General features: G+C 34.0%; 1 protein-coding gene and 1 long non-coding RNA gene across 3 annotated transcripts; both read right to left on the reverse strand.

Moving 5' to 3' along the window:
- Positions 1-3614: 3614 nt before the first annotated feature.
- On the reverse strand, positions 3615-7186 carry LOC100792299 (small ubiquitin-related modifier 1). The gene is made up of 3 exons (XM_003552073.5): positions 6858-7186; positions 5583-5732; positions 3615-3953 (listed from the first exon to the last, which is right to left on the reverse strand). Exons 1-3 carry the CDS (start codon positions 6945-6947, stop codon positions 3849-3851), a joined length of 345 nt encoding a protein of 114 aa, XP_003552121.1. The 5' UTR covers positions 6948-7186; the 3' UTR covers positions 3615-3848.
- Positions 7187-17285: 10099 nt separating this feature from the next.
- On the reverse strand, positions 17286-19712 carry LOC121173994 (uncharacterized). Of its 2 annotated transcripts, XR_005889597.1 has the most exons (3): positions 19084-19712; positions 18544-19012; positions 17286-17959 (listed from the first exon to the last, which is right to left on the reverse strand). It is a non-coding gene; the product is annotated as an uncharacterized lncRNA (long non-coding RNA). The 2 variants fall into 2 exon arrangements; XR_005889596.1 differs by having other exon boundaries at positions 17286-19012.
- Between the last annotated feature and the right edge of the window lie 6706 nt (positions 19713-26418).

Here is a 26418-nt window from a genome sequence, read left to right on the forward strand (position 1 = left end):
AAATATTTGTTGTAATCAGTTTGATCAGTGGAACCCTTCAAATTTTTTGAAGAACTGGACATAGTTCAACAGGTTGACTGAAATAGTGTAAAACAAATGTTTATATTCTTATTTGAAGTTGTAACTAGTTTTTTTGACAACTTACTCTAAAACACCTTGGACACTCAAGGTCTTTTTTAAAATTTGTTTTGTGAAAATTGCTTTACTTGTTGGACGATCAACTATAGATCTTGTTTTCTTAAACCCTATGTGAAAATTGTTTTATAAAAGCAACCATCTTTGAAAAAAGGTTTTAAGTTTTATATATACAAACTATTCAACCTCCCTTCTAGTGTATTATAGATATTTCAAATTCATAACCCATAATTCTAGAGATTTATTTTAGGCTTAAATATGTTTATGTCCCTGATATATATTACCAAATTTTGTTTTGGGTCTCTAATGAATTTTTCCATTTAATTGAGTCCTAGATATTTTCAAAGTTTTCTTTTGGGTTCGTATCATCAGTTACGTGATGATGTGACAGTTAAAAATTTTAAAATGTAATTTTTGGCTATTAAAAAACAACAACTATTTATTTCAAAATTTAAATTGTGTTTTCTAGAAATTTTTAACCACCAAAATCAATTAAAGCAAGACAAAAAAAAAAGCAGACTAATTTTTATGAATTGTTAGATTTTCTTAGTGTTATATCAATGGTTAATTTTTTTTTTCTTTTTTCACCTTTCTTTTCAGATTTATCCTTGTCTCTCTTGTTCTTCCTCTTCTTCTTCTGCATATCCATAGCCACCACCATTAACCTCCAGCATGTCCTTAACTCGTACTCATTTCTAACCAAACTCGCATTGACCACCATGGTCTCCAGAATGAAGGGCTAACACATGCAGATGTCGTTGCCATGTGGGAGAAGTCGTAATCGATGAAGGCTTCGAGCACGTTGGACTTGTTGTTGCTTTGGCTGTCGACAATGATCGCCTGCGAAATCACACTCGAACCAAGAGGAATAGTAGAAAATGTTGCCGAAGTTATCACCTTCTCCCAACAAAACATTCTACCTGATATTCATCTGGTTTGTTGACAATGACCCCGTGTGGACTCCGACAGTCCCTCCAGTTCATTTTCTCCAGTGACCTCCATCTTGTCAATAACTTCGACATAGAAAGACCGCAATGGAGACTACGATGTGGATTTAAGTGATCTAGGTTTTAAAGCTAAGTTTTGCTGATATGGGTTTCAAATTTGGGTTGTTGTTGTTCCTGGTTTCAAATATGGGTTCCTAGATCTAGCGTGTTGTTGGTGTTGGTTTCATATCCAAGTTTTTCATTTGTGGTTGTTGTTGTTTCTTGGTTGGCATTTTGTTTTTTAATTTGGTGTAGTGATTTGTGGAAAATGAGTTTATTTTTTAACTAAAGAAGCAATTTCTGGTGGTAATTAGCTCCCAGAAAATGAAAGCCAGTTAAATAATTAAGAATTAACATACACATCATTACTCAAACGGATGACAAAGACCCAAAAGAAAAATTTTAATATATTGAGGACTCAAAATAACAAAAAAATTTATTAGAGACTCGGAACAAAATTGACTAATCTATCATGAACCAAAAATATATTTAAGCCTTTATTTTCTTACATAGATTGGTAATGAGTTTTGTGTGTGAAGTGTTGAAAATTTAAATATTAAATTTTTAAGGGTTTCCTCAAAACAATAAGGCTCCTAAATTAGAAATTTTTTTATCCTCTTTATATCTTATAAAGATACTTAGATTCATTAGAAAATACTTTGGTTATTCCTCCCAATTTTGGAAGCAATTGGCTTTGGTTCCTTAATTGTTGTGAGTTTACTTAGTGGCAATCTTTAAATTATTATTCCTTTCATGGGAGAACCAAAATGCTTTAAATTTTACCTTTCTTCTCTATAATAGGAAATATTATATTCATGAGAATGATTTAGTTAAAGATCATGTTCACAATTTTGTTGTTATTGAAAAAAAAAAAGAATATCCATCATGGATTTTTTGAAAGAGTAATATTTGTCGTAACAAGGAGATGATACAACTTATTGTTGTTGTAGAAAAAATTTAGAATGTCCATCATGAATTATTTGAAGGAGTATTATTCTTCATAACATGCAAGGAGATGATAAGACTTATTGTTGTTGTTGAAAAATATTAGAATATCCATCATGAATGCTCTAAAAGAGTATTATTCGTCATAAGGAGATAATAAAACTTATAGGGTAAGTTATGTTAACATTCCTTGTTACGAAAAGATATTACGACCCATGGGCTAAGTGCTAATATTAACATATTTTCATATCAGTTCATTGAAACTAAGAGATAACACAGTTTGAGTTAAGTATTTTTGGTATTTTCATATACCATAGTAAAATGATAACAAGACCTATGAACTAATTAGTCATAGTACCCCCCACCCTTGACCCCACCCCAAATAGACCATTGGTCATAACAAAAAAATAGTACAACCTATATGCACATAACTTATTATATATGGCGGGCATAATGAGTAAAGATCTCTCCTTATTTAATATTTACCTAAAAAATTTATGAAAAATCATTATCCTTTCAACTTTGAATGCTTATATATTTGATGAGAACTTAAGTCGATAGATAGAATATATTTTATTATATTATTTCTCCTTTATGTGTTTTAGTTTATATTTGATTGTAAAAATCGTGAGAGAACTTGATTCCCGCTTAAACTTATTTAGATTTCAAACAAACTAGAACAATGACTGTGCTAGAGAGAGAACAAAATAAAATAAAATAAAATAAAAATGAGCCCATATTACATAAAATGTTGACACCTACAAATATAAAATTGGTGGTTAGACAATTTTATTACAAGTATAAATAATGTTGAGATTTCTTCTATATTAAAACTTTTATTTATAGGAGACTATTTTTTTAAAAATAAATTTTAAGGATTAATTGTGATAAAATTTAAAGTTTTTATTTGCAAAATGAGTAAAATTTAAGGATTAATTAGGATGAAACTATAATTAGGAGTGCCTATTTGGAAAAATAATTTTTTTTAAAGAATTGAATACTCTTTTCAATAATAATAATAATAATGCTTAAAAAAATTAATCAATTAAATTTGACGATTAATTTGGATGAAATTAAAATTAGGAGTGTCTATTTGGAAAAATATTTTTTTTAAAAAGAATTCAATACTCTTTTCAATAATAATAATAATAATACTTAAACATATTTTTAATCCATTAAATTTGACACACTTTTAGTTTTGGCCCTCTAATTAAAACTTTGATTTGTTAGCCCCTTAAATTTGTAAAATATTGTTTTTAGTTCCCTAGAATGAATTTTCCTATTTGAGGGACTAAAAGGAATAAAATTTTAGTCCTCCAAAATTATGCTGAGATTAAAATAACATTTCACAAATTTGAGACTAAAAAGAACAAATTTTTATTTGGGAGACCAAAAAAAAAATGTCCCAAATTCGAGTAATTAAAAACATATATAAGACTAATAATAATAATTTCTCTATAACAACCCATTCCCTTTACATTATCGCATATACCAAAAATTCGCAGAAAGTAACAAGACATGCTCGGAACGACAGAGGCCAAGACAATATTTACCAAAATATTGATATAGCTTAATTCCAAACAGACAATACAAATTCATCAAGCCAGAATGAATAGGGAAGACTATAATATTGTATCCAACACAGTAATAGTAGTTTTTAAGCAGCAAGACTTCAATAAACATGAAAAATCTATATTGGAAACTGTCCACCTTTCTACATTATCATATGATATGATATAAAAATAGAAACCTTGAAGCAAGCACCGAATACCATGCGTTTTCTCAAGCATTTTGATGAAGATGATCATCATACATTTGAAGAAACTTATGTCCACCTCCGGTTTGGTGCAGCATTGCATCTATCTCATCACCATCCTCCATCTCTAGCTGCACAAAATTGCAATTTCTCATAATTAAGAGATGGAACAAATAGGAAGCAATTACATATGAGTCGGGACTATGTTGCATGGATACGGGTAGGATTTGAGAATTTCCAAAAATCTAGAATAAAAATACCTTAAATTAAAAGAGTTTAATGGTGATCACTAATGATATAAAATAATTTTACATTATCATTTCATATAAATTATTGTTCCGCATGACTTTTAAAGTAATTAATGTAAAACTCATTAAACTTAGTATACAGTTATTGTAGTTAAATGATACTATAAAATTATTCTATATTATAAGTGCATAGTCTTTTTCTCAAAAATAAAATTTAAAAATTATACATATATAGAAAAATGTAACTTAGGTAATGTTCAGCAAAATTAAAAAGAAGCTGAAAAATAGCTTAGTAAATTATAAGTTTTCAATATAACTAATTATAGCTTTAAAGTATAAAATAACAAAAAATAATAACATTATGATTTATTTAAAAAAGGATAATCATAAAATTCGATAAATATATTAAGGATAAAAAGAAAAAAATATAAAAATTAGAAACTAATATTTGAAAAAAAGATAGAAACGGCTAAATTATAAAAAAAAAGACTTATAAAAACCTACTTAAAAAAGATACTAAAGAAGACTTGTTTACGAAACAGACAAACAAATTTTTTAATTGTATAAATGATAAGTTAACACATAAATAAATTCGAAGATGGATGCACACAACAATTTATACAACATCTATCTCTCTCCACCCCATCATTTTATTATATTTCAAACTGCTAACTTTTCTTTGTTTCTCTCTCTTAATTGTACAACTTATATAATTTATTATACAAGTATCATCTTTCATAAACATACTATAATCCATGATTATTATAATTGATTATAATCATAATCAAATATTTTTGGGGTAAATTTGCTGAAAAGTGATTTGAAAATAGTTAGTTTCGTTTTGGTACAACCAAAATCAGCTTTTACATAGTGAAATAGTATGAAAACAGCTTGAAGTAAAAACAAAACTGTTGAAAAATAACCATAAGCTACAAGTTTCCAGCTTCGTAAAAACAACTTAAATTTTCAGAAAAGAAAAAAGCTTTTTCAAATTTAAGCTTGGATCCCAAACATTCCTTATTTTGAAAACAATTTTTTTTCTAAAAAAACAAACAACTGAAATTACTGATTATAAGCTATCCCAAACATGAATTCATAACGTAAAAGTATAAATTCTTCAATAAGTTGAGAAGAATAGTGGTGAAAGGAGTTTCAATATAATAGACTGATTTTTGGGGATTGTAGTACCATACATGTCCCACAATTTCATTGGTTAAGTTTCAAGCTCCATCTATCTTATAAGGACTCAAATTGATCAAGCTCTTCTCCAACGTTTGACAATAGGAGTACACAACTACTTAATGTATATGTACCTGATACACATACAACTTTACAATAGGAGTACCCGTCCCACTACATATTCTTTAAAATATAAATGAGACTGACGGTCATTTTGAAGACTTAAGCATAAGAAAATTCTACCAAACTATAAGCATAGTAACAGAATTATACTTAGCAGCAATTATAAGATGAAACTTGAGTTTGTACAAGGCTTGACCAAACCAAATTTACCTCATCAGGGGTCTGTTCTGCTCGGAGTCTCCTTCCATCAAACAAGAAAGCAATTGAGTTAAAATCTACAGATTGACGATCACAGTATGCGTTCATCAGTTTCTTGAGCTGAGTGCTTCTTTTAATCCTAAAGAAAACCTCATTGCCATCCTACAAAAAAGTCAACCACAAAAAGATGGAAAATTTGTAAAGAAATTCCCCCAAAAAATAAATTTATATTGTGAGATAAAGTCAGTTGGGTTAAGATAGTAAACAACTTGAACATGTCATAGTTTCCTAAAAAGCCAGAAAAGATGTGGGAAGAGAAACTAAGGCAAAACAATGGACATGTCTAGATAGCAAAGGAAACTGAACTATAATAATGCATTATGAAAACTTTGTATGACAAAGACATAGAAATTGTACTAAATCATGCAAATTTCAATTTCATATCCACAATTACACATATCTGTCATATGATCTATATCATTGTTTTCTGAAGGCAAAATATGAGGACCTTAACCCTGTTGCTCAGAACAGAGCAGAGAGGAAACCATGGGCTCAACACGAAAATGTAATAATTCTACTCAATACACAGATGAAGAAAGTTAATTGGAAGAGAAAAGAAAAAAGTAAGTTTATTTATAAACAAAACGCATGATATATTATAGCAATATTGATGATAAAAGCGTAACCATTTTCAATTAGAGATTAAAACCTTAAAATTACCCAAAAAAAATGTTTTAAACAAAGGTAATAAGAGTTTACAGCCTTTTTCAAAGGTTAGTCACCATAACTTTGGCAAGCATGAAGCAGGCCATTGCCATAAGAGAGAGACAGAGAGATTCACAGCTCTTAATTTTTAAATAATACAGTAGTATACTACATGATTTTTTGGTACACATAACAAGACCATTGGAGACGACAAAAATCTCCTTCCGAATATTTAACTCATAATTGTATATCTACAACTCGAACTTAAAATCACTCGTTAAACCAGAACAATCTGCTTAAATTTCATAGAAAACCATAAGTATGAAAATCTCTTAAGCACACGACAACACATGCATGTGCGAGTGCGACCTATAAATTTTTCCTATTCATTTCCCCACATGCAAGGGAAGCATTGAAAAACATCGACAAAATTGAAACCTCAATAAAGATAAGAAAACAAGTTCACACAAGACAAACAAAAATTACAAAAACGCACTCTCAAAACAAGAACATATATAACAATTTTTTGTTTAACAACACCCATTAAATTTAACAAAGTGAAGGTGAATATAGAATTGTGACCTGGCCCTTGACTTTGAGATTAATATGTGCTCCTTGATCAGAAGGCTTCTTCTCCTCCTCCTGGCTTCCTCTGCCTCCTGATACAGACATCTTCACGTTGTTAATTTTCTCTTCAAAGTAAGAACTTGGTTTTATTTCTATTGCCTAAGATGACTCTACTTGTCTTAGGTATATATAGTGGCATAAGGGGTCCCAGCTAAACAAACAAACACGTGCCAATGCGTTAGATTCACGCTATATAGATATTATTATATTTGTCCGCTCTCGCCACTCGCGTGACCTTTGGCTTCTCTTCTCTGGCCCCCTCCGTCCCTAATAGGTTGGTTCCCTTTAAAACTTAAAAGTAACTCAATAATTTATTGAAGTTAAACTATGAACAGAGTTATATTATTTTAGCAATAAAATTGTATAGTTTTTTGATTTATTTGTATTTCTTTCTTATTATATTACTCATTACATTTCATATATTTTTTTTCTTTTATTATCTATTTCGTGAGCAAACATGACTTTTTAAGAAAAATAACATTTGATGTATATACCAGATAGGTATTCGGCCAAGACAAGAACTTTGAAATCGGATCCACCAAACAGGTATTTCAACATAGGTTATCCCCAACAAGCCCCATACAAACGGGTGGTCGCTCCCACAATAGGACATGTAGACATGATCAAGGAAAGTCAGAGATTTAGGCCACCTAACCTCAATTAAGGGATAATTACCTAGATGGTAATCCGAACACGAAGGTCCATGATCCAAGGTCCATAAAGGTTTGAATAAATAGGGAAAGACTCCTAGGTAAAAATCATTATTCATTTATGTGCATCTACTATCCTATTTACAGCTCAAGGTCAAATCCTTACTTGAGTGTTGGAGTGTTTTTTGTAGGTACCCACCCTACAAGCACCTTACTCGGACTACATAGAACACAAAGACAAAAGATAGGACCCCCCAACAGGAGAGATAGTGTTCGACCACTATGGCAGGAACATTTTGGCGACCACCGTGGTACCCTGTAAGATAGTTCCCGGCCCCAAGTGTTATGGCAATTACACGAACAAGAATGGACATGATAGCTATAACACACCCACAATAGCATCAAGACAAAAAGGTGCATATGGAAGATGAAACCGATCTATTGTCCATGGTGAGGCAGATGCAGGCACTGGTCTCTGACATGTGTTGGCTCCACGCCTAAGAAATCTCAGCTCTTTGACAAGAGAATGCATAGTTGTAGGACCGTGACCACTCATGGCATCCAAATGATGAGACACTCATTGGAAGCGAGATTGAGTCCACAACACATAAGATACCTCGAGCCACAAATGTAAGTGTCAGGCACGACACCCAACACATGTCTATGAACACTTTCAAAAAATAGTTACAACAATATAAGAACCCTTTCGTCCTCATGGTTATGAAGGCTACCTTGCTATCCAATTGGAAGAGCCTAACCATTGAAAAGTATGATGGCACTAGTGACCTAGATGAGCACTTGGGTGTCTGCATCATGCAAGTCAGCTTGTACACTACTGATATGCTATGTTGTGCTAAGTCTTCCCTACTTCCTTGAAGGGCCAAGCTCTCCATTGGTTCACTTGTTTGCCTCCAAAAACAATTGATTCTTTCAAAACCTTGGAGACTCATTTTGGCACCCAGTTTGCGACTAGTCATCCTCATCTAACCTTGGTGGCATTAGTTAAACATTTGTCAAGAAAAGAAAAGCATATTTGGATATTCATGTAACATTTAAAAAAGATAGCCCTCAACATTTGCAACCTTGACTCGACGATTACTATGCACCACTTGATAACTGCCCTCAGGTCAAGACTTTTTGTTAATAGTTTATGCAAGAAACCCGTGTCTGATATGGATGAACTCTGGAGAGAGCGGCCAAGTATATGCAGATGGAAGAATTAGCTTTGTACGGGAACCAAGTTCAAGCTGAGACAACCTCGACAAAGAAGGAGGTGGACAAGCCAATCTTTTACAACGCAAAGGAGGAAGGGGGAAGGGATCAACTGCCTAGAGAACCTCGATATGCACACTATACCCCCCTCAATGTGAGTAGATCTCACATCCTAGATCAAGCCTTGGCCATCGAAACCTTGGTAATGTCGAAGAGAGCTAATACTCCACCTAAGGTTGGCTTTTCCATGCGGTGTTGATACCATCAAAATCGAGGATACTCAATCGAAGAATGTGGTGTTCTAAAAGATAAGATTGAATATCTCATCAAGTTGGGGCATCTAAAGGATTTTGTTCACATGCAAGATCAAGATAAAGGAAGAGAACGAGATCAAGACCATAACCATCATTCACTAACCAAAAGGTCCAAAGAAAAAGAAGAGAAGCCCCTCAACCATCCTAGGCATATCATCAACACAATTGCAAGGGGATTTGTTAGAGAATGTGCAACAATATTGGCTTGCAAGAGACATCTCTAAATTGTTTGATCAGTCAACATAGTCTCTCCACATAAGCCTCCCAAGATGATGCAATCCTCCCAATGAGGGGACCCATTACGAGAGACATGGCTAGGAGACTCCAAGAAGATTGGGCCACAGATGCAGGAGAAGGCCCTAGGGTTCTCATGAGCCTTAGGGTAGATTTCGGGCCCATGGGCTAAGTATGAGCCCACTTATCTTTGTACATATTAGATTAGGGTTTCATCATTTTTGGGCCTTGTATTTAGGGCTCCATAGTGTAGGGAGGATACCCTAGTAATGCAGGATTTTTTAGCCCTTGTATTATAGGGCATCTAGACTAGTTTTTGTATTAGGAGTAGTTTTGTAATTTCACATGCATTAAGTGCACTATTTGATGTGTGTGTGTTGGGAGAGAAATTTAATTGAATTGGGAGAAGCCCAATCCAATTAAATTTTGGACCATCCTAAGGGGGATGTGAGCATTTGCTTGCTACACCCCATTACCACATCATATAGTCACACTTTGGGCATGTTCTTCATGTTTTACATGCCTCATGACACCTAAGCATACTTAGTGGAGAATCTTGGACTTGATCTTGGATTAATGGGCTGAACCATAGCTAAAATTCACTAATCATAATTAGTAAAATTTTGGCTCCACAAATTCAAATTCAAATTCAAGTGAAATTTTAATAGAAATTCAAATTTCCCTCCAATTTTGCGTGACACTTAGGCTATAAATAGAGACATTGTGTGAATTTTTTCAACTTTGATCATTTAAGAAATTACACTTCAAAGTTTAGACTTCATTTGAGGCATAAATTTCATGCCCCTTCTCTCCCTCTGTCTTCACTCATCTTCTCCTACCTTCAAGCTCTTATCCATGACTTCCTATGGTGGTGATCTTTTTCTTGACTCATCTTCTCCTTGAAGTGGCATCTCCAATCACTTTTCCTCCTTCTCCATTTTGTTGTCATTGATCTTCAAGAAGAAAATGACTTCATCGATGAAGAAGATCCAAGGCCTACAAGCTCCACATGGAGCTACATCACAAGATGTCACCAATTACCTTCACATTAGCTTACTTTAAAGCAATAAATCCAATGCATAATGACCCAATCATAATAAATGTTGTAATCACTAATTGCATAGTATGAAAAACACTTATCGACTAGGGGAGTTCGACTGATATCTAATTTTGGAACGCTTTGAAGCAGTTAAAAATTCTAGAAACATAGCTTCTAACCCTGCTGCGACCTGTTGTTTAGCTTTGTAAGGGAGAGAGAAGGCACTAAGGGATCTATCAAGTTTTACACTAGGTTCGGTCACGAGGGGGCACAACATAAAGATTTAAAAATTGAATATGTAATAGTGCACGTTCATACCTTTTACATCATACTTCTTGGTTGCCTATCTTTGAATGTTTTAGGAGCCATAGTATTACTCTACACTTGGCTATGAAGTTCCCCTAGAAAACTGGGTCTATAATAACAATTCATGCAAATCAAAAGACTTTTAGAGAATGGTGCATGGTCAGCCTAAGGTTAAACACCTCAACAAAAAATGAATCATGCCAAGCTATTAACTATATTAAGTTTGTAGTAGGGACCAAAGGGTCAAAAGAGCTAGACCTCAATCCAGCATCAATGATGACAACAACGTCAAACCAATTAAAGAAACATGCACATTCCAACTCAGAATAAAGGAGGAATGGGTCATACAACTTAGCAATCAACTCACTAAGGATGAGAAGAGCAGTCTGTAATGAGTGCTCTAGGCACATGCCAATTTGTTCTCATGGTCTACAACGAACATGCTAGGGATTGATCTAGCCTTCCATTGTCACAAGCTATTCATATGCCAAGATGTTAAACCAATAGCTAAAAGGAAGAGAAAAATAGGGGAAGAAAGGTGTTAAGCAATTTAGCAAGAAGTCTCCAAGTTAATGACAACTTAGCTCATCCAAAAAGTATATTACACCACATGGCTAGCAAATGTGGTTATGGTTTAAAACCTAAATGGTAAAGGGAGAATGTGCATAGACTACACATATTTAAACCGAGCCTACTCAAAAGATGCGTACCCATTGCCCTACATTGACTATTTGGTGGATGGAGTGGCAGAGCACAGAATGCTAAGTTTCTTTGATGCCTACTCAGGTACAATCCATTTAGAATAGATGTTGCTGATGAGGACAAAACAACCTTCATAACTGAATTGGCGAATTATTGCTACAATTTAATGCCATTTAGATTAAAGAATATTGAGGCAACGTATCAACAATTACTGGACAAGGTATTTGGTGCGCCAATTGGGAAGAAACCTAAAAGTATATGTCGATGACATGGTTGTCAAGTCTGATGATTTGCTAACACATACCAAATATTTAGAGGAAGTGTTTAGTCAACTCCAAAAAGTATAACATGAGGCTAAACCCCGAAAATGTGTCTTTTAGTCGAAGGGGGAACGTTTCTAGGATTTATGTTAACCCTTCAAGGAATACATGTGAACCCCGATTGTTGGATCAAGTGGCCTCGGAATAATTAAGAAGGAGGGGGGTTGAATTAATTATTAATGAACCTTTACTAATTAAAAATCTATCCTTCTTAATGTTACTAGATTCAATTAGGCTTTTACTATAATGTTAAGAAAGAAAAAAATAGAAATAGAAACTTAACCAAAAGTAAAAGCGATAATTAAAGTGCACAGTGGAAATTAAAGAGTGTAGAGAAGAAGAAGACAAACACAATAATTTTATACTGGTTCGGCAACAACCCGTGCCTACATCCAGTCCCCAAGCAACCTGCGGTCCTTGAGATTTCTTTTCAATCTTGTAAAAACCTTTACAAGCAAAGATCCACAAGGGATGTACCCTCCCTTGTTCTCTTTGAACAACCAAGTGGATGTACCCTCCACTTGAACTGATCCACAAGAGATGTACCCTCTCTTGTTCTCAGTTACAACAACCCAAGTAGATGTACCCTCTACTTGTACCACAAAGGATGTACCCTCCAATGTGTTAAGATAAAGTTCTCAGGCGGTTATTCCTTTGAAACTTTGTGAAGGGGAAACAAAAGATATCTCAGGTGGTTGGTCCTTTGAAATCTTTTGTTTAAGGGAAAGGGAAGAATCAAAAAAATTCTCAGACTGTGTCTTTTTGAATTCTTTGAAAAGAGAGAAGGGAGACACAAAAGAATTCAGGCAGTTAGTCCTTTGTTCTTTTGGAAAAGGGAGAAGAAAGACACAAAAAGAATTCAGGCGGTTAGTCCTTGTCGAATTCTTTTTGGAAAAGGGAGAATAGAATGAAAAGATATAGCACACTTTTATTTGTTGTGAAAAAACATGGTTTGGAAACCAGAAAACCTAGAAAGCTTTTGGCAAAGGAAGAAGAAGAAGAAGTTCAAAGAGATGTTCAAAAAGATTGTAAGAGTTGTTGAAATGCAAGTCAAGGTCTTGCTTTTATAGACTCTTCATGTCTGGTCAAGAAAACCATTGGAAGAGTTATAACCTTGAGAAAAACCTGAAAACCATTGGAAGAGTTACATCTTTTGACTTTTTATTCAAAACTTGTCACTGGTAATCGATTACCAAAACCATGTAATCAATTACACAAAGAATTTTATGAAAAGATGTGACTCTTCACAATTGAATTTGAATTTCAACGTTCAGATACACTGGTAATCGATTACCAATATATTGTAATCGATTACACCATTTAAAAATCAATTGGAACGTTGCAAATTCAGTTAAAGGCTTTTGAAATCAAACTTTGCCACTGGTAATCGATTACAGGTAATTGGTAATCGATTACCAGAGAGTAAAAACTTTGGTAACTTAGAAAAGTTTGAGAAAAAAACTCTTTTGAAAAACAAAACTGCGCTATGTTTGTTTTTTGAAAAATCTTTTCAATACTTCCCTTGTGAAGTCTTCTTGATTTCTTCTCTTGAATCTTGAATTCATCTTCTCTTGAATCTTGAGATCAAACTTCTCTTGATTCTTGAATCTTCTTGATTTCTTCTCATGAAACTTGAAATTAATCTTGATCTTGAACTTGTTGACTCAATCTTGAAATCATTCTCTTGGGCTTTTTGTCATCATCAAAATTACTTGAATCAACTTGATTCATCATCATGAAGCTTGCTTCTACATCAACAAGTGCCAAGTTGTCCTAGAGATGGCAAGTCCCAAGAACTTGAAAAAACACAAAGGTTGGCTAGTTGAATAGCCTCTTTGTATAGATTGTTGCCAGGGATAGTCTAGTAGGCCAAACCAATCATGAACCTCCTTAAAAAGACAAAGTATTTTGAATGGAATGATGAGTGTGAAGAAGTTTTTCAACAGTTGAAGATAATACTGGCAACCTTCCGGTGCTAACAAAACCTAGCACCAACAAGAGACTCATTTTGTACCTTTCAGCATTTGTTGAAGCCATCAGCACAATCCTTGTCCAAGAGCAAGGCAATGTTTCATCAGTCTAGTACTACAAAACTGAGAGACTTGATACCAAGTAATGCAAAAAAGTGATTTTAGCATTATTCAATGTTGCACGACATCTTTAGCAATACTTCAAGAGTCATAAGATCACGGTCTGGATTGATTGTCCAATCGCAAAAGTACTACAAAAGCCCAAGCTGGCTAGAAGAATGATGACATAGGCCATAGGGTTGTTGGAATATGAGATACAATATGAACTAAGAGGTACCATCCAAGCATAGAGTTTGGCAAATTTTGTGGAATGAATTCCAGTAACTTAGCTTGAACACACAAGACAATTGGTGGACCTTACATGTGGATGACTCATCTAATCAAGACAGAAGTGGAGTCAATATCACTTTGGAGGGGCCAAACAAAATAGCCCTATCATAATTGTTATGCTTTAGGTTCAAATCCACATGTAACCAAGCTGAGTATGAAGCGCTATTTGCCAGTTTAAGGCTAGTAAAAGAAGTAGGGGCCCGAAAGGTCAAATGCCAACATGATTATATGGTAGCATCTGAATAGATCAACAAGGTTTTTCAAGAAAAGGACCCTTAATTGCTAAAGTATTACCATGCTTTCCAAAATTTAAGAGAAGAATTTGATGAAGTCCAGGTGGCCCACGTCAACCGAGACATCAATGATAGAGCGGATGAGTTGGCAAGACTAGCAACCTCACAAAGACCCAGATAGTTAACAACTTTTATGCAACAAATAAAAAAAGATGATAGAACTCAATAAACCAAGAAGCAGGGGGTGAATTGGTTTTCAAAACAAAATGTACCTTAAAAATAGTTACAAAAAACTCTTGTTTGGATCGTACACAAACACATATATGAATTTGATGTAATCAATACTTAATCAATCCTTCCTTAAACATGATCCTTCATTAACATCATTTCTTTCACAATTATAAAACTTGAATCTTTTATGAAAAACTTGATTAATACTAGAATGAGAGAAAAAGATCAGAACAAGAGAAGAAAGACCCAATCTTTTTATACTGGTTCACTCTCTATTTCTAGAGAAGCTAATCCAATTATCTAATCCAAAACTAAAATTAGATTTTCACTATGCCTTAACAATCCTTATAAGCAATTACAACTAATCTACAATTCCCACACCGAAAAAGAGACTAAGGCACCCAACACTAGGATCCTTTGTGAGTATAAGCCTAAGAGAACCCTACTCTTGAAAACCCTATTGTAGCATGCTTTAAGCGATTCATGCATAACCAAAAAGACTGTGTAAAATCATAGACTAAAAGAAACGAGTAAGAGAGATACAACCTGACCAATCTTTTCACAAAAACCTTACTGGATTGAGGAGGTGATCTTCTTTAACTCAGAAGACACAACTCACTTCCAAGAAAAAGATCTTCATAATCAAACGATAGGAATTTGTGAGTTACTATAAAGCTCTTTTCTTTTCTTTTCTACTAATGACAACAGGAAATCTTGCTCATTCAAAGGATAAGATTATATTTTCAAGATATTAAGTATTATCTTGATGTATTGATGTTATATGGAGTGAACATAAGCTGGTTATTTCTAGAGAAAATAGTTATAACTACCAGTAATCGATTAAATCTATAAAGTAATCGATTAATTCACTAAAGTAATCGATTAGATTATCTAAGTAATCGATTAAAGTGTTCTTCCCAACATCTGGAAAATAACTCAAGAATAATGTAATCTTCTAGATGCTCTAAGTAATCAATTAAAATGTTCTTGTTCACTTTTGAACAGCTAAACAAGAGAGAAGTAATCGATTAATCCACTTGGTAATTGATTAAAGTAGAGACTCTTGAATTAATCAATCATTGTCTCAAACAACACTCTAATTGATTATGAGATTACTGTAATCGATTAAAATGATACAAGACTTAACTCTTCGAGCTTCAGACTGCTTGTTGTAATCGATTACTACAACCTTGTAATCGATTAAAACAAAGCGTTTTTGCCTCTGAAGAAACTTAGGTAGCAAGATATGTCATGATAGCTGGAGAATTGTATCGGTGGGATTTCTCTGCACCCTTCCTCAAATGCCTCAACAAAGAACAAGCTAACTATGTCATCAAGCAACTACATGAAGGCATTTGCATGAAGCATTCAAGGGAAAGGTCAATGGCAACCTAAGTGATAAGGGTTGGATACTACTGGTCAACCCTAAAAATAGATTATGTCAAAATTGTTAAAAGGTGCCTATAGTGCTAGAAACACAAAAACCCAATCCATCTACCGATTGAAGAGTTGCATCCTATCACATCCCCATGGCCCTTTGCCATATAGGGAATGGATATCTTAAGACCCTTCCCTATGGCCACAGGGCAACATAAATTATGTTAGTAGCAGTCGACTACTTTACTAAATGGGTTGAGGTCAAACCATTGGCAACAATCAGTGGTCAGAATGTCCAAAAGTATCTTTTGAAAAACATAATCACCTGTTTCGGCATTCAATGTGTCATTATGGCTGGCAATGGATTACAATTTATAGATAAGAAGTCGAATGAGTTCATGATAGGACTTGACATTAAGCATCGGGTCACATTTGAGGAACACCCACAAACAAATGGCCAAGTCAAAGTAGCCATCAAAGTAATTCTAACAGAATTGAAAAAGCGGTTGGGGTCAGCCAAAGGTACGGAGGGTCAAAGGTGAAGCCCAAAAGGACACAAATGAAAGTAAATTGGCCGCCAAGTGGGAAGGACATTTCAAGGTCTGACACATTCTGCAAAATGGAGCATACAAGCTTGAAGAACTATCCGGAAAGGCCATACCCCAAACATGGAACTCCATTCATTTGAAGTTTTACTGCAATTAAATCATGTAAAAGGTGGTATACTATTTTTCCTACCTCGACCTTTTATCCCTATAAAAATGTAAAAAGGTTTTTGTCGAGAAGGTTTTAACGAGGCACACCTAAACTTATACTATCAATGAATACATTTTTCCAACAATTATACTTGTCATTTTTTTTTATAGTACCCTCTCGAATACCCTTTTTGGCAGAGGTTGAACTCTACGATAACAACATGTGTTCCCTCTCGAATAACTTATTTGATCGAGGATGAACTTATTTCGTTAAGCAATAGTTCCCTCTTGAATAATCCCTTTGGCCGAGGATGAAATTATCACAATATATCGTAAAGTTCCATCCCGAATACTCTCTTTTGTCGAGGTCAACACCATACGATAAAAATATATGCTCCTTGCCGAATAACCTCTTCGGTCCAAGACGAACTCCTTATGTAAATCAATAGTTCCCTCTCGAATACTCTCTTTGGCCAAGGACCAACTCATTATGATAAATCATAAAGTTCCTTCTCAAATACTCTCTTCGGTCAAGGATGAATTTAACATGTTAATTGAAAGGACTTAATTTAAAATAAATGTAGTAATCGAAACTACTCGGCTAGTGAAGCCACCAACAACCAAGCATACAAGATTAAATTAGAATTTATTTACTTAATTGGTTTTATTTACACAAAACACTTAGAAAAATAAATTAATTCTATGGAAAGTAGAACAAAAAGATAATTCATTAAGTGATAAAAGATCGAACACCATTCATATACAAAAATGACACTATCGTGTGAACTTACAAAAAACATAAACTATTTGTTTCAAATAAAACTAATGGTCTTCATCACATCTATCAGCTCCATGCACCTCGTCATCCTCATCATCATTCAAATCAACCTTTAACTTGTTGACCATTGAAGAGCCTTTGAGATGTTGTGCGATAGTCGGCGCTTGAGCTTGAAAGGCCCAAAAAGTTACCCAATTAGCATTGTCGTCACTCTTATTCAGCACACAACGACCATGATCTGAGATTAGCTTCAAATCAATCAAATGACTCAACACAAACTCATTAGTAAAGGAACCACCATTAGTCATGGCTAAGATATTGGCCAAACGATAAGCAGTCGAAAAATACAGCATTTGTTGCTTCATCTTCTTCAAACTCGCATGACCGGAGGGTTCGAAATCCTTAAGCTTATGATCGTTGTGTTTGTTCTTGTCCTTTTTCTTTGGTTCTTTGGTAGAAGAAGGAAAAATGTATGTCGAGGGATCCATTAAGGGATGGTTTCAGATCAATGGTTGAGTCGGGATGGAGTTACCGACACTAGCTGGTGTCTAGTTCTTGCGAGCAAGGTGGTAGGCAGTAATGTTAGTATCAGTTTGGGCCATGATTCTTGAAACAAACAAACACACAAGTCAGGAAAACCTAATTCGATATAAAAAAAACATAAAGAAGATAAACAATTCACATTCAAGACCCCTAATAGGATTTGGAGACTTTAAAAAGTTAACTATGGGCATGGCAGGAAGGCATCCAGGGAGTAACTCAAGAAAAGCCAAGTTTCCAAGCTCCTCTTCGATCAAATACTCTACAGGGTACTCATTATACCAATGTGACACTTGTTGCCAGTAGAAAGTAAATAAGGGACCTTTCATAGTCATAGAAATAGTTCCTTCACGTATTCGACTTTATTACCTCTTTAAAATAACTCGTCTTAAAAATTTTATAGGATGTTGTAAAGGTGCAAAACAGAGGCCAGGCAGGCATCCGAACCAACAAAACCCATCAGGCCTTCTTCGTCGGCCGACAACAAAAATAATGAAGAAAAAAGCCAAAAGTGGCTTTAACGTATGTGCATTAACAAAGGGCTCGAAATGCTTGAATGGCTGCCCAACCATTCAAATGAAGTTAGGAGGGAGGCCACGTTTAAAATCCAAAGCACCCCCCATTGTAAAATCATAAAATGAAATCCTTACATGCAGATCCTAGATTTTGCAATTGCAGATGAAGAAGAAATCTCGATGATCCTCCTTCTCTTTATTCAAAAATACAAGATCCATCTAAGCGTCCACATCAATCCAACGTGTCCTCAAAGTGATAAGGCAAAGCTCCTTCTTTATTGAGAAAATGGTAAGCCAACTGAGAAGATTCTCAATGGCCGAATTATCATTGTACCGAGAGAAGAAGGTGCCTACTTCCCCGTCTACCCATGCGAATCTGGGAAGAGTAATAGGCGGATACTCCTTCTCCGCAAATGCTCTCCTACGCTTTTGAGGTACCAACTTTGTGAAAGACACTCACTGATCGGTTTCTACTCGCCTCTTTTCTTGAGGTATTCTCTTCATATTTCTTGAAGATCCGAATGCAACATCAACGATAGTAGTAGTGTTGCCAAAAACGCTATCCACTATGTGAGTAATGTTATCTACCACTTGCTCCGACAAGCTATCCAAAAAAGTAGAAAAATTAGTTGAATATGACCCTAATGAATCAGAATCTGAGGACACCTCAAATACCTCTTTTGTAGGATCCCTGACACTGAAACCTGACTCCTCGGACTCCCTCGAGCAACCTTCTGATGAACCCATTATTCCTATAAAATACAAATGTACTTGACAAGCAACGAAGAAAAGAGAAGTTATTCGGTTGAGAGAAAGAAAAATTAGCAAGGGTGAAAAGTTGACACTTCCCACCCCTTTTTATAGGGGTTAGGCCGACAATGGGCCTTGGCCCCAGACAATACCCCATCGTTAGATCAAAATTGATCAATAGTAAAAAAAATGGGAGGTATTTCAGTTATTAATAAGAGAAGGTGAAAAGACATCGTACCAGAGCACATTCCATCAATCAAACTACCATGATCAAAATTGTAACCATCCATGATCACCAAATATCCCTTTCTCTCTTCTTTTCAAAATCTTGCAATATAAACCTCTCTCAATGTTAACAAATCAATGGGGCTCGGAGGGCTTGTATACCTGATAGGTATTCGACCAAGACAAGAACTCCAAATCCAGCCTCACTGACCCCTACAAATGAGTGGTCGATCCCACAATAGGGCATGTTGACATGATTAAGTAAAATCAGAGGTTTAGGTCACCCAACCTTAATTAAGGAGAATTACCTAGATGGTAATTTGAACACAACGACCCACGATCGAAGACCCATAAAGGTTTGTATAAATAAGGGGAGACCCCATGTAAATACCACTGTCCATTTATGTGCATCTACTATCATATGTATTGTTCAAGGTTGAACCCCTTACTTGAGGGTTAGAGTGCTTTTACAGATACTCCCCCCCCCACCCTACTCAAACTACATAGAAGACAAAGATAAAAGACCCAATCCCCGATAGAAGAAAAAGTGTCCAACCACTATTTGGTAGAAACAATGCATTTCTTTAATTTCTAGCTCATATCTCTCTTGCTTATTGAAGTGTTAAACTATGGTAAAAGTATGAAATTATGGGACATTCGCGGCAGAGTGGAGTGAATACTTAAGAGGAAAAATTTTATTTGACTCAATCACTTTAGGCGGTATATACAATTAGGATTTTAAGAGGTTTTGAAAGACTTTTTTGATAAAAAAAAACTTATAATATTTAATTAAGATTTTTAAACAATATAAAAAATCTTATAATATTCAATCAAGACACCCAAATTTTTTTTAAGAGAAAAATGAAATCTAAGAGTATTCAATAAAAAAATTTAACTTAAAAAAATCATTTAGTATTTAAAATCATACAAATTTTAATAAATTATTTTATAAAATGAATTTCAATAAATTTTATATATTTTTGTAATTATAAATATAAATTTCACACCATCAAACAATCTAATCAAAACACTTCAACTTTTCTATTCGATCTGTTCGGTCTTTTCTTTATTCCTTGAAAGTTGAAACGGTACAGAGTGCAGACGTTGGCATATTTTTTTTTTCGATCCTTCAGGCTTTCTTTGCGAAAAAAAAACTTTTCTACTTTCTTTGCCGGGGTTAATTTCTATTGTTAATTGGTTAATGTGTTTTATGTGTGGTGTACTTTGAAACTTTGTAATGTTCTATTGTGGTTCTGTCTGCACATCTTGTGCTTCAGCCACATTTTAGTATCAATAATATTGTTCTCTTTTAAAAACGAATTATATATATATATTTTGAAAAGAAAAAACATAATTGCTCATTTGCAGAAAATAGTACACGAAACGAATGGAAAGAGGATAATCACTTTCCTTTTTCTTTCTGTCCCGATAGATCTCCACAGAATTATGTTTAAGAAAATATTTTGATTTTCTTTTCATGTTAATCTTAGGATTAATGGGTGATGACGTGGTGTGGTATTGTATTTTTGTATTGGTTCCTGTCGAGAAACATCGGGAATCAGTGCAAACCAGCTACACCCACTTACATGTTGTGAATTGTGATTTTTGTTCTCTTTTTTTAATTGATTTTCTTAAATTGTATGACAACTATTATATTAACTAATATCTTATAATTTATTTGTTATCTTCTTTTTATTAACTATTGTAATTTTAAATGTATTTTTAAAATTTAAAAAATTCTTTAAAATCTTATAAATTCATAAAGTTATTTTAAATTCATTGAATTTTTATGGTATAAATTTATTAAAATTCAAATTATAAAATCTTGATTGTAAAAAGTCTTTAAAAAAATTTCATAAGTCATTATATTCTTATCGAATATTTTAAAATCTGTCTGACGTTTTTATGCTAAAATAATCTTTTAAAATCTCAATTTCAATCTTAATTTTTTTTCGTTCAATCAGTGAAAATTTGAAATCAAATTCAATCCGATCTAATATAGTTTATTTTGACTTTCATTGGATTTACTTTTTAGTTTTCCAAAAAAAAAAATATAAATATTAGAAACATAAATGATCAAATATACAAATTAATCGAAAAACACCACATTCAAGTATTGTGTAAGCACATACCTAACATCTCATTCTTACACACAACAAATAAAAAATTGATAAAATACAAAAAAAGTATTCTTCATTCAATAGATTTAATTTGATTCCTTTTAATAAAGTAATGATATAATTAGTATCATTTAATAAAGATGTGATCTTATAATTCGTCCACCACGATTGGTTGTGATTTAAAACACAATCTCAAGCAATCTAAATTTTTCGAGTTTGAAAACTCAAAGGGAAATATAAAAATATTGATTGTGAAGGGCACGACGTCTAATACTAAGCCCACTTAATTCTTTGGTGCATGTAAGACTTAGTGATCTTCTCTATATATAAGGGAAGAAAGGGGTTCATGAGGTTATTTTGTCCAATGTGGAACTTAAAGCATTTTTCATGATCAAATGACCTACTTTGGAACTGATTTTGTCTAAAGATAGAAGTTAATTTAGGTTTATAAGGCATATGAATAAATTGTAGCTTTTTTTAGCAAGTTTTCCAATGACACAAACAATACCTTAAACGGATAACTATAACTCAAGATATATTGTGGTCATTTTAGGGTTGTCATTATAAAACTAACCTTAGACTTTGACAATTTTTAAAGCATTTTAACTATAAAAAGTTAATCTAATACTCTTCTAACACCAAATATAATATAATATAATAAAGACAAAAACAACAACAACAAGAATAATAATAATAAGAATAATATACTCAAAATGATGTAGCTGCATGTGGAGCTTGTAGGCCTTGAATCTTCTTCATCAATGGAATCTTTTACTTCTTGAAGTTTGATGGCAGCGGAATGGAGAAGGAGAAAGATGATTGGAGACGCCATTTTAAGGAGAAGATGAGTATAGAAGAAGCTCACCACCATAGGAAGCCATGGATAAGAGCTTGAAGGTAAGAGAAGATGAATGGAGGGAGAGGGAGAGGGAGAGAAGGAGCACGAAATTTTGTACCTCAAAAGAGGTATGAAATTTGAAGTTTAATTCTCAAATGATCAAAGTTGAAAAAATGCACACACCTGACCTCTATTTATAGCCTAAGTGTCACACAAAATTAGAGGGAAATTTGAATTTCTATTCAAATTTCACTTGAATCTGAAATTGAATTTGTGGAGCCAAATTTTGAAGCCAAAAATTCACTAATTATGATTAGTGAATTTCTGTTATGATTCAGCCCACTAATCCAAGATCAATTCCAACATTCTTCACTAAGTGTGCTTAGGTGTCATGAGGCATGTAAAGCATGAAAGACATGCACAAAGTGTGACTATATGTTGTGACAATGAGGTGTAGCAAGCAAATGCTCACCTCCCCCTCTAAAATTTAATTGGATTGGGCTTCTCCCAATTCAATTAAATTTATTTCCCAACACACACATCAAATATTCACTTAATGCATGTAAAATTACAAAACTACCCTTAATACAAAAACTAGTCTAGGTGTCCTAAAATACAAGGGCTGAAAAATCCTACATTTCTAGGGTACCCTACCTACATTATGGAGCCCTAAATACAAGGACCAAAAATAATGAAATCCTAATCTAATATATACAAAGATAAGTGGACCCAACTTTGGTCCATGGGCTCAAAAATCTACCCTGAGGTTCATGAGAACCCTAGGGCCTTCTTCAGCAGCTCTAGCCCAATCCTCTTGGAGTCACTTGCTCATGGCTCTGGTAACTGGTCCCTTTTTAGGGAGGATTGCATCACAAAATACACATGTGTATAGGAACACACACACACACACACACACACTATCAGAATACAAATACATGCTTAGGACAAAATCAATAATATCCAAATAATAATAACAAATATTTACAAAAAATTATAATAAAAGGGTCCTAAAAAGAGTTCTCCTTATTGTTCGGCTTCCGGCAAGTGCACCAGATCACACAAGTAGTATAAAACAGTAAGAATTGAGTATCGAACACTCGGGGAACTTGTGTTATTTGGTAAGCTATTTCAGCAAATAGGCGTCTAGTGTGTAAAAGTAAGTGTGAATATGAACAAGTGTATAAACTATCTGTACAAAAAGAAAGAAAATCACGCGAGAGAAATGATGTGTAAAAACAAGTAGAGAACACGTTGGTCTTCCTAATAGGTGTCTGATGCTAAAAAGATATTCTCTATCTAACAATGCTCATGTGTTCTTATGGTGTCACCTGAGATACTATACCCCGATTCCTCATGATAGTTTAGCCTAATCCTGATCAAGCATCGTCCGCAGATTCCTCTTGTAAGACTAAACTCAACCAGAACTGCATTAACACAAACATACTCCACTAACTTATCGCACCCCGATTCCTCGTGAAAGCACGACAACTCAGCCCTGCACTATCAAGGACTTTAGAGTCAGACCAATTTCCACTGTTGAATGACCCTAACAAAGCATGCATCTACGTGATCAAGGTAAAGGCATAATGGAATGCAAAGCAGATAGCACAGAGAACACACAAAACATCATTAAATAGATAGAAATATATTTACATCAGGTACCTACAGGGAAGATCCAACAGAGGATTTAGCTTTCCATACCAGGAAGCCTTCTTAACAACAAAGAGAAGAACAAGATGAAAGATTGCAAAAATACAAGTGGTGAGGATGTCTCCTTCACCTCTAGGATCTCACAATCACTCACAAACTCATCTCAAGCTCTCAAACCGGCTCCTGCTTCTAGCTCTGGTCTCTGCAGATCTTCACACAGCAAAATCTCTAAAAACTCTCTGGAACTTGGACCTTTCTCTATCTAGAAACCCTAGACATGCAAAGCTCTGAATCCTAGTCCAAACACTCTTCACAAAATCTGATTTCAAGCTTAAATAGGTGGCCTTGTTCGTGCTCGTGCGCTTAGCGCACGTATGGACCGCTTAGCGCACGTTAGTGATTTTTGGCTTAGCTCGCCTTTCTCACTTAGCAGATGAACTGAAGCGGTGCACTTAGAGAGATGAAGTGGTGCACTTAGCGAACTTGTACAACTCATCATCTTTTGGATTCTTCCTCGCGCTTAGACCAGGAGTGTTGCGCTAGCGGATGCTCGCTAAGCCAGCGGATTGGCTTAGCGAGAAAGTGAAAACAGCCTTTTCCAAAGCTTGCCTAATTAACCTAAAATTGAGAGAAAATGATTATTAAACACATAAAACGAAAATACTAAGTATTTATTACCTTTACTTAACAGAAAATACTTATAACATTACAAAATAACCATAAATTGGGAGAGTTTGATACAATTTATACAAGTTTTATACACAAAAGTTAGTCGTTTTCTCCGACTAACACTTATGGTATATTCCTAGTACTCAAAACTTGGGATGAATCATAAGAATGTGTTAAGGAGGTGTTGATGATGAGTTACCAACTTTTAATTAAAAATTGAAATTTTAACTAATTTAATAGTTTTTTTTTTTGCTTTAATCATATATGTTTTTATCTTTTTTCTTTAGTTCATTCTATCAATTTTAAAACCATTAGAAATTGTAATTTAATTTTTTAAATCAATACTGAAAATTTTAAAAACTATCATAAATCATTTTTAAAAAAATTCAAATGTCACCTTGACACTTAATAGATTAAACCGAACAACGAAAATTCAAGGATGAAAAGCGAAGAAATATTTTATTAGGGATCAAAAGCAAGATTTAGGTATATTTTAAGGACCAAAAACATATTTAAGTACGAATTTAAGTATCGAACTAAACCAAATTGTGAAACTTTTCACTGTGAAAGATTAATATTTGAATGAATCTACCTTACTATGCTACGTCATACTTATTTAATGGGTCCATCTAATAACTGAAAAGATATAATATCACGGTCACGATGTCTTAATGGTTGATTAATACGAACCATAAATACTCAATGAAAAAGTTAGCATCCTCAATCAATACGAAAAATAAATATATAATATAAACCTTATTAAATTATTATAAAAATAAGAGAGCAAATTACATGGTATTCTAATTGCCTTTTATCTCATTTACTAGTCTTAAATTTGACCCCTTTTTAAATACTAAAAACATAATAAAATAATGTTGGTAATTAATTATCAACCAAAAGAAGGGGCAAAATGAAGAATGGGAAATAAATTTTACTCTAAAATAAATATATGCATTCAATAACCCCCTCATTTTTCATCTTATAAAATGGTCTATGGTCCATACCCTTAAACACAAATCACTTGCTTGGTGTTGGAGCTTGTTATGCCAATCTCTTTTGAACTTTTCACCGAACTCTTTTTCTCCTGCAAAACTTGAATTATCTTCTGCAAAACCTTGTTTTTCAAGTCTCTAGAGGTACATAAATGTATACTTTGCTTCTTCTTCTTCTTCTTCTTCTTCTTTTACTTAACTCAAACTTTTATGTGCTTCTTTTATTTAATGCTTTGAGTGAAACCAGGTAACATACTTTGGGAAAACCATGAATGGCGGAAATGGAACCACTCCAACAATGGTGTCACCACCTTCACCACATAGCTCATGTCGGTCCACTGAGCCCAACCAAGAGGACAACAATAACAACAACAATGACGATGACAATAACAACAACAACAACGGCGACAATGACAACAACCATAACAACAATGACGACGACAACAACAACATCATCATCCTCAACAACAACAACAACCACAACAACAACAACAACAACAACAATAACAACAATGGCGACAACAACAACAACACCAACAACAACAACAACAACAACAACAATGGCGACAACAACAACAACCACCACCACCCTGAAGCTCCTTCCTTGGTGCTAGTAGGGTGCCCTCAATGTCTTATGTATCTAATGATCTCTGAGGATAACCTCAAGTGCCCAAAATGCAAAAGCATTAATTTGATTCATTTTACCTAAACATAAGGAGGGGGAAAAGTGCTAGATTACCTTTTTTCTAATTCTGCATTCTATGTT

Source organism: Glycine max, chromosome 18 (assembly GCF_000004515.6).
Source record: "Glycine max cultivar Williams 82 chromosome 18, Glycine_max_v4.0, whole genome shotgun sequence".
Taxonomy (NCBI): domain Eukaryota; kingdom Viridiplantae; phylum Streptophyta; class Magnoliopsida; order Fabales; family Fabaceae; genus Glycine; species Glycine max.

What these genes read in the sequence shown, in the direction of transcription:
- LOC100792299 (XM_003552073.5), bottom strand. Translation starts at nt 6,947, where the DNA reads ATGTCTGTATCAGGAGGCAGAGGAAGCCAGGAGGAGGAGAAGAAGCCT. An exon ending in ATCTCAAAGTCAAGGGCCAG is followed by an intron (nt 5,733 to 6,857) that starts GTCACAATTCTA and finishes ACTTTTTTGTAG; the next exon opens with GATGGCAATGAGGTTTTCTT. An exon ending in CAGAACAGACCCCTGATGAG is followed by an intron (nt 3,954 to 5,582) that starts GTAAATTTGGTT and finishes AATTTTGTGCAG; the next exon opens with CTAGAGATGGAGGATGGTGA.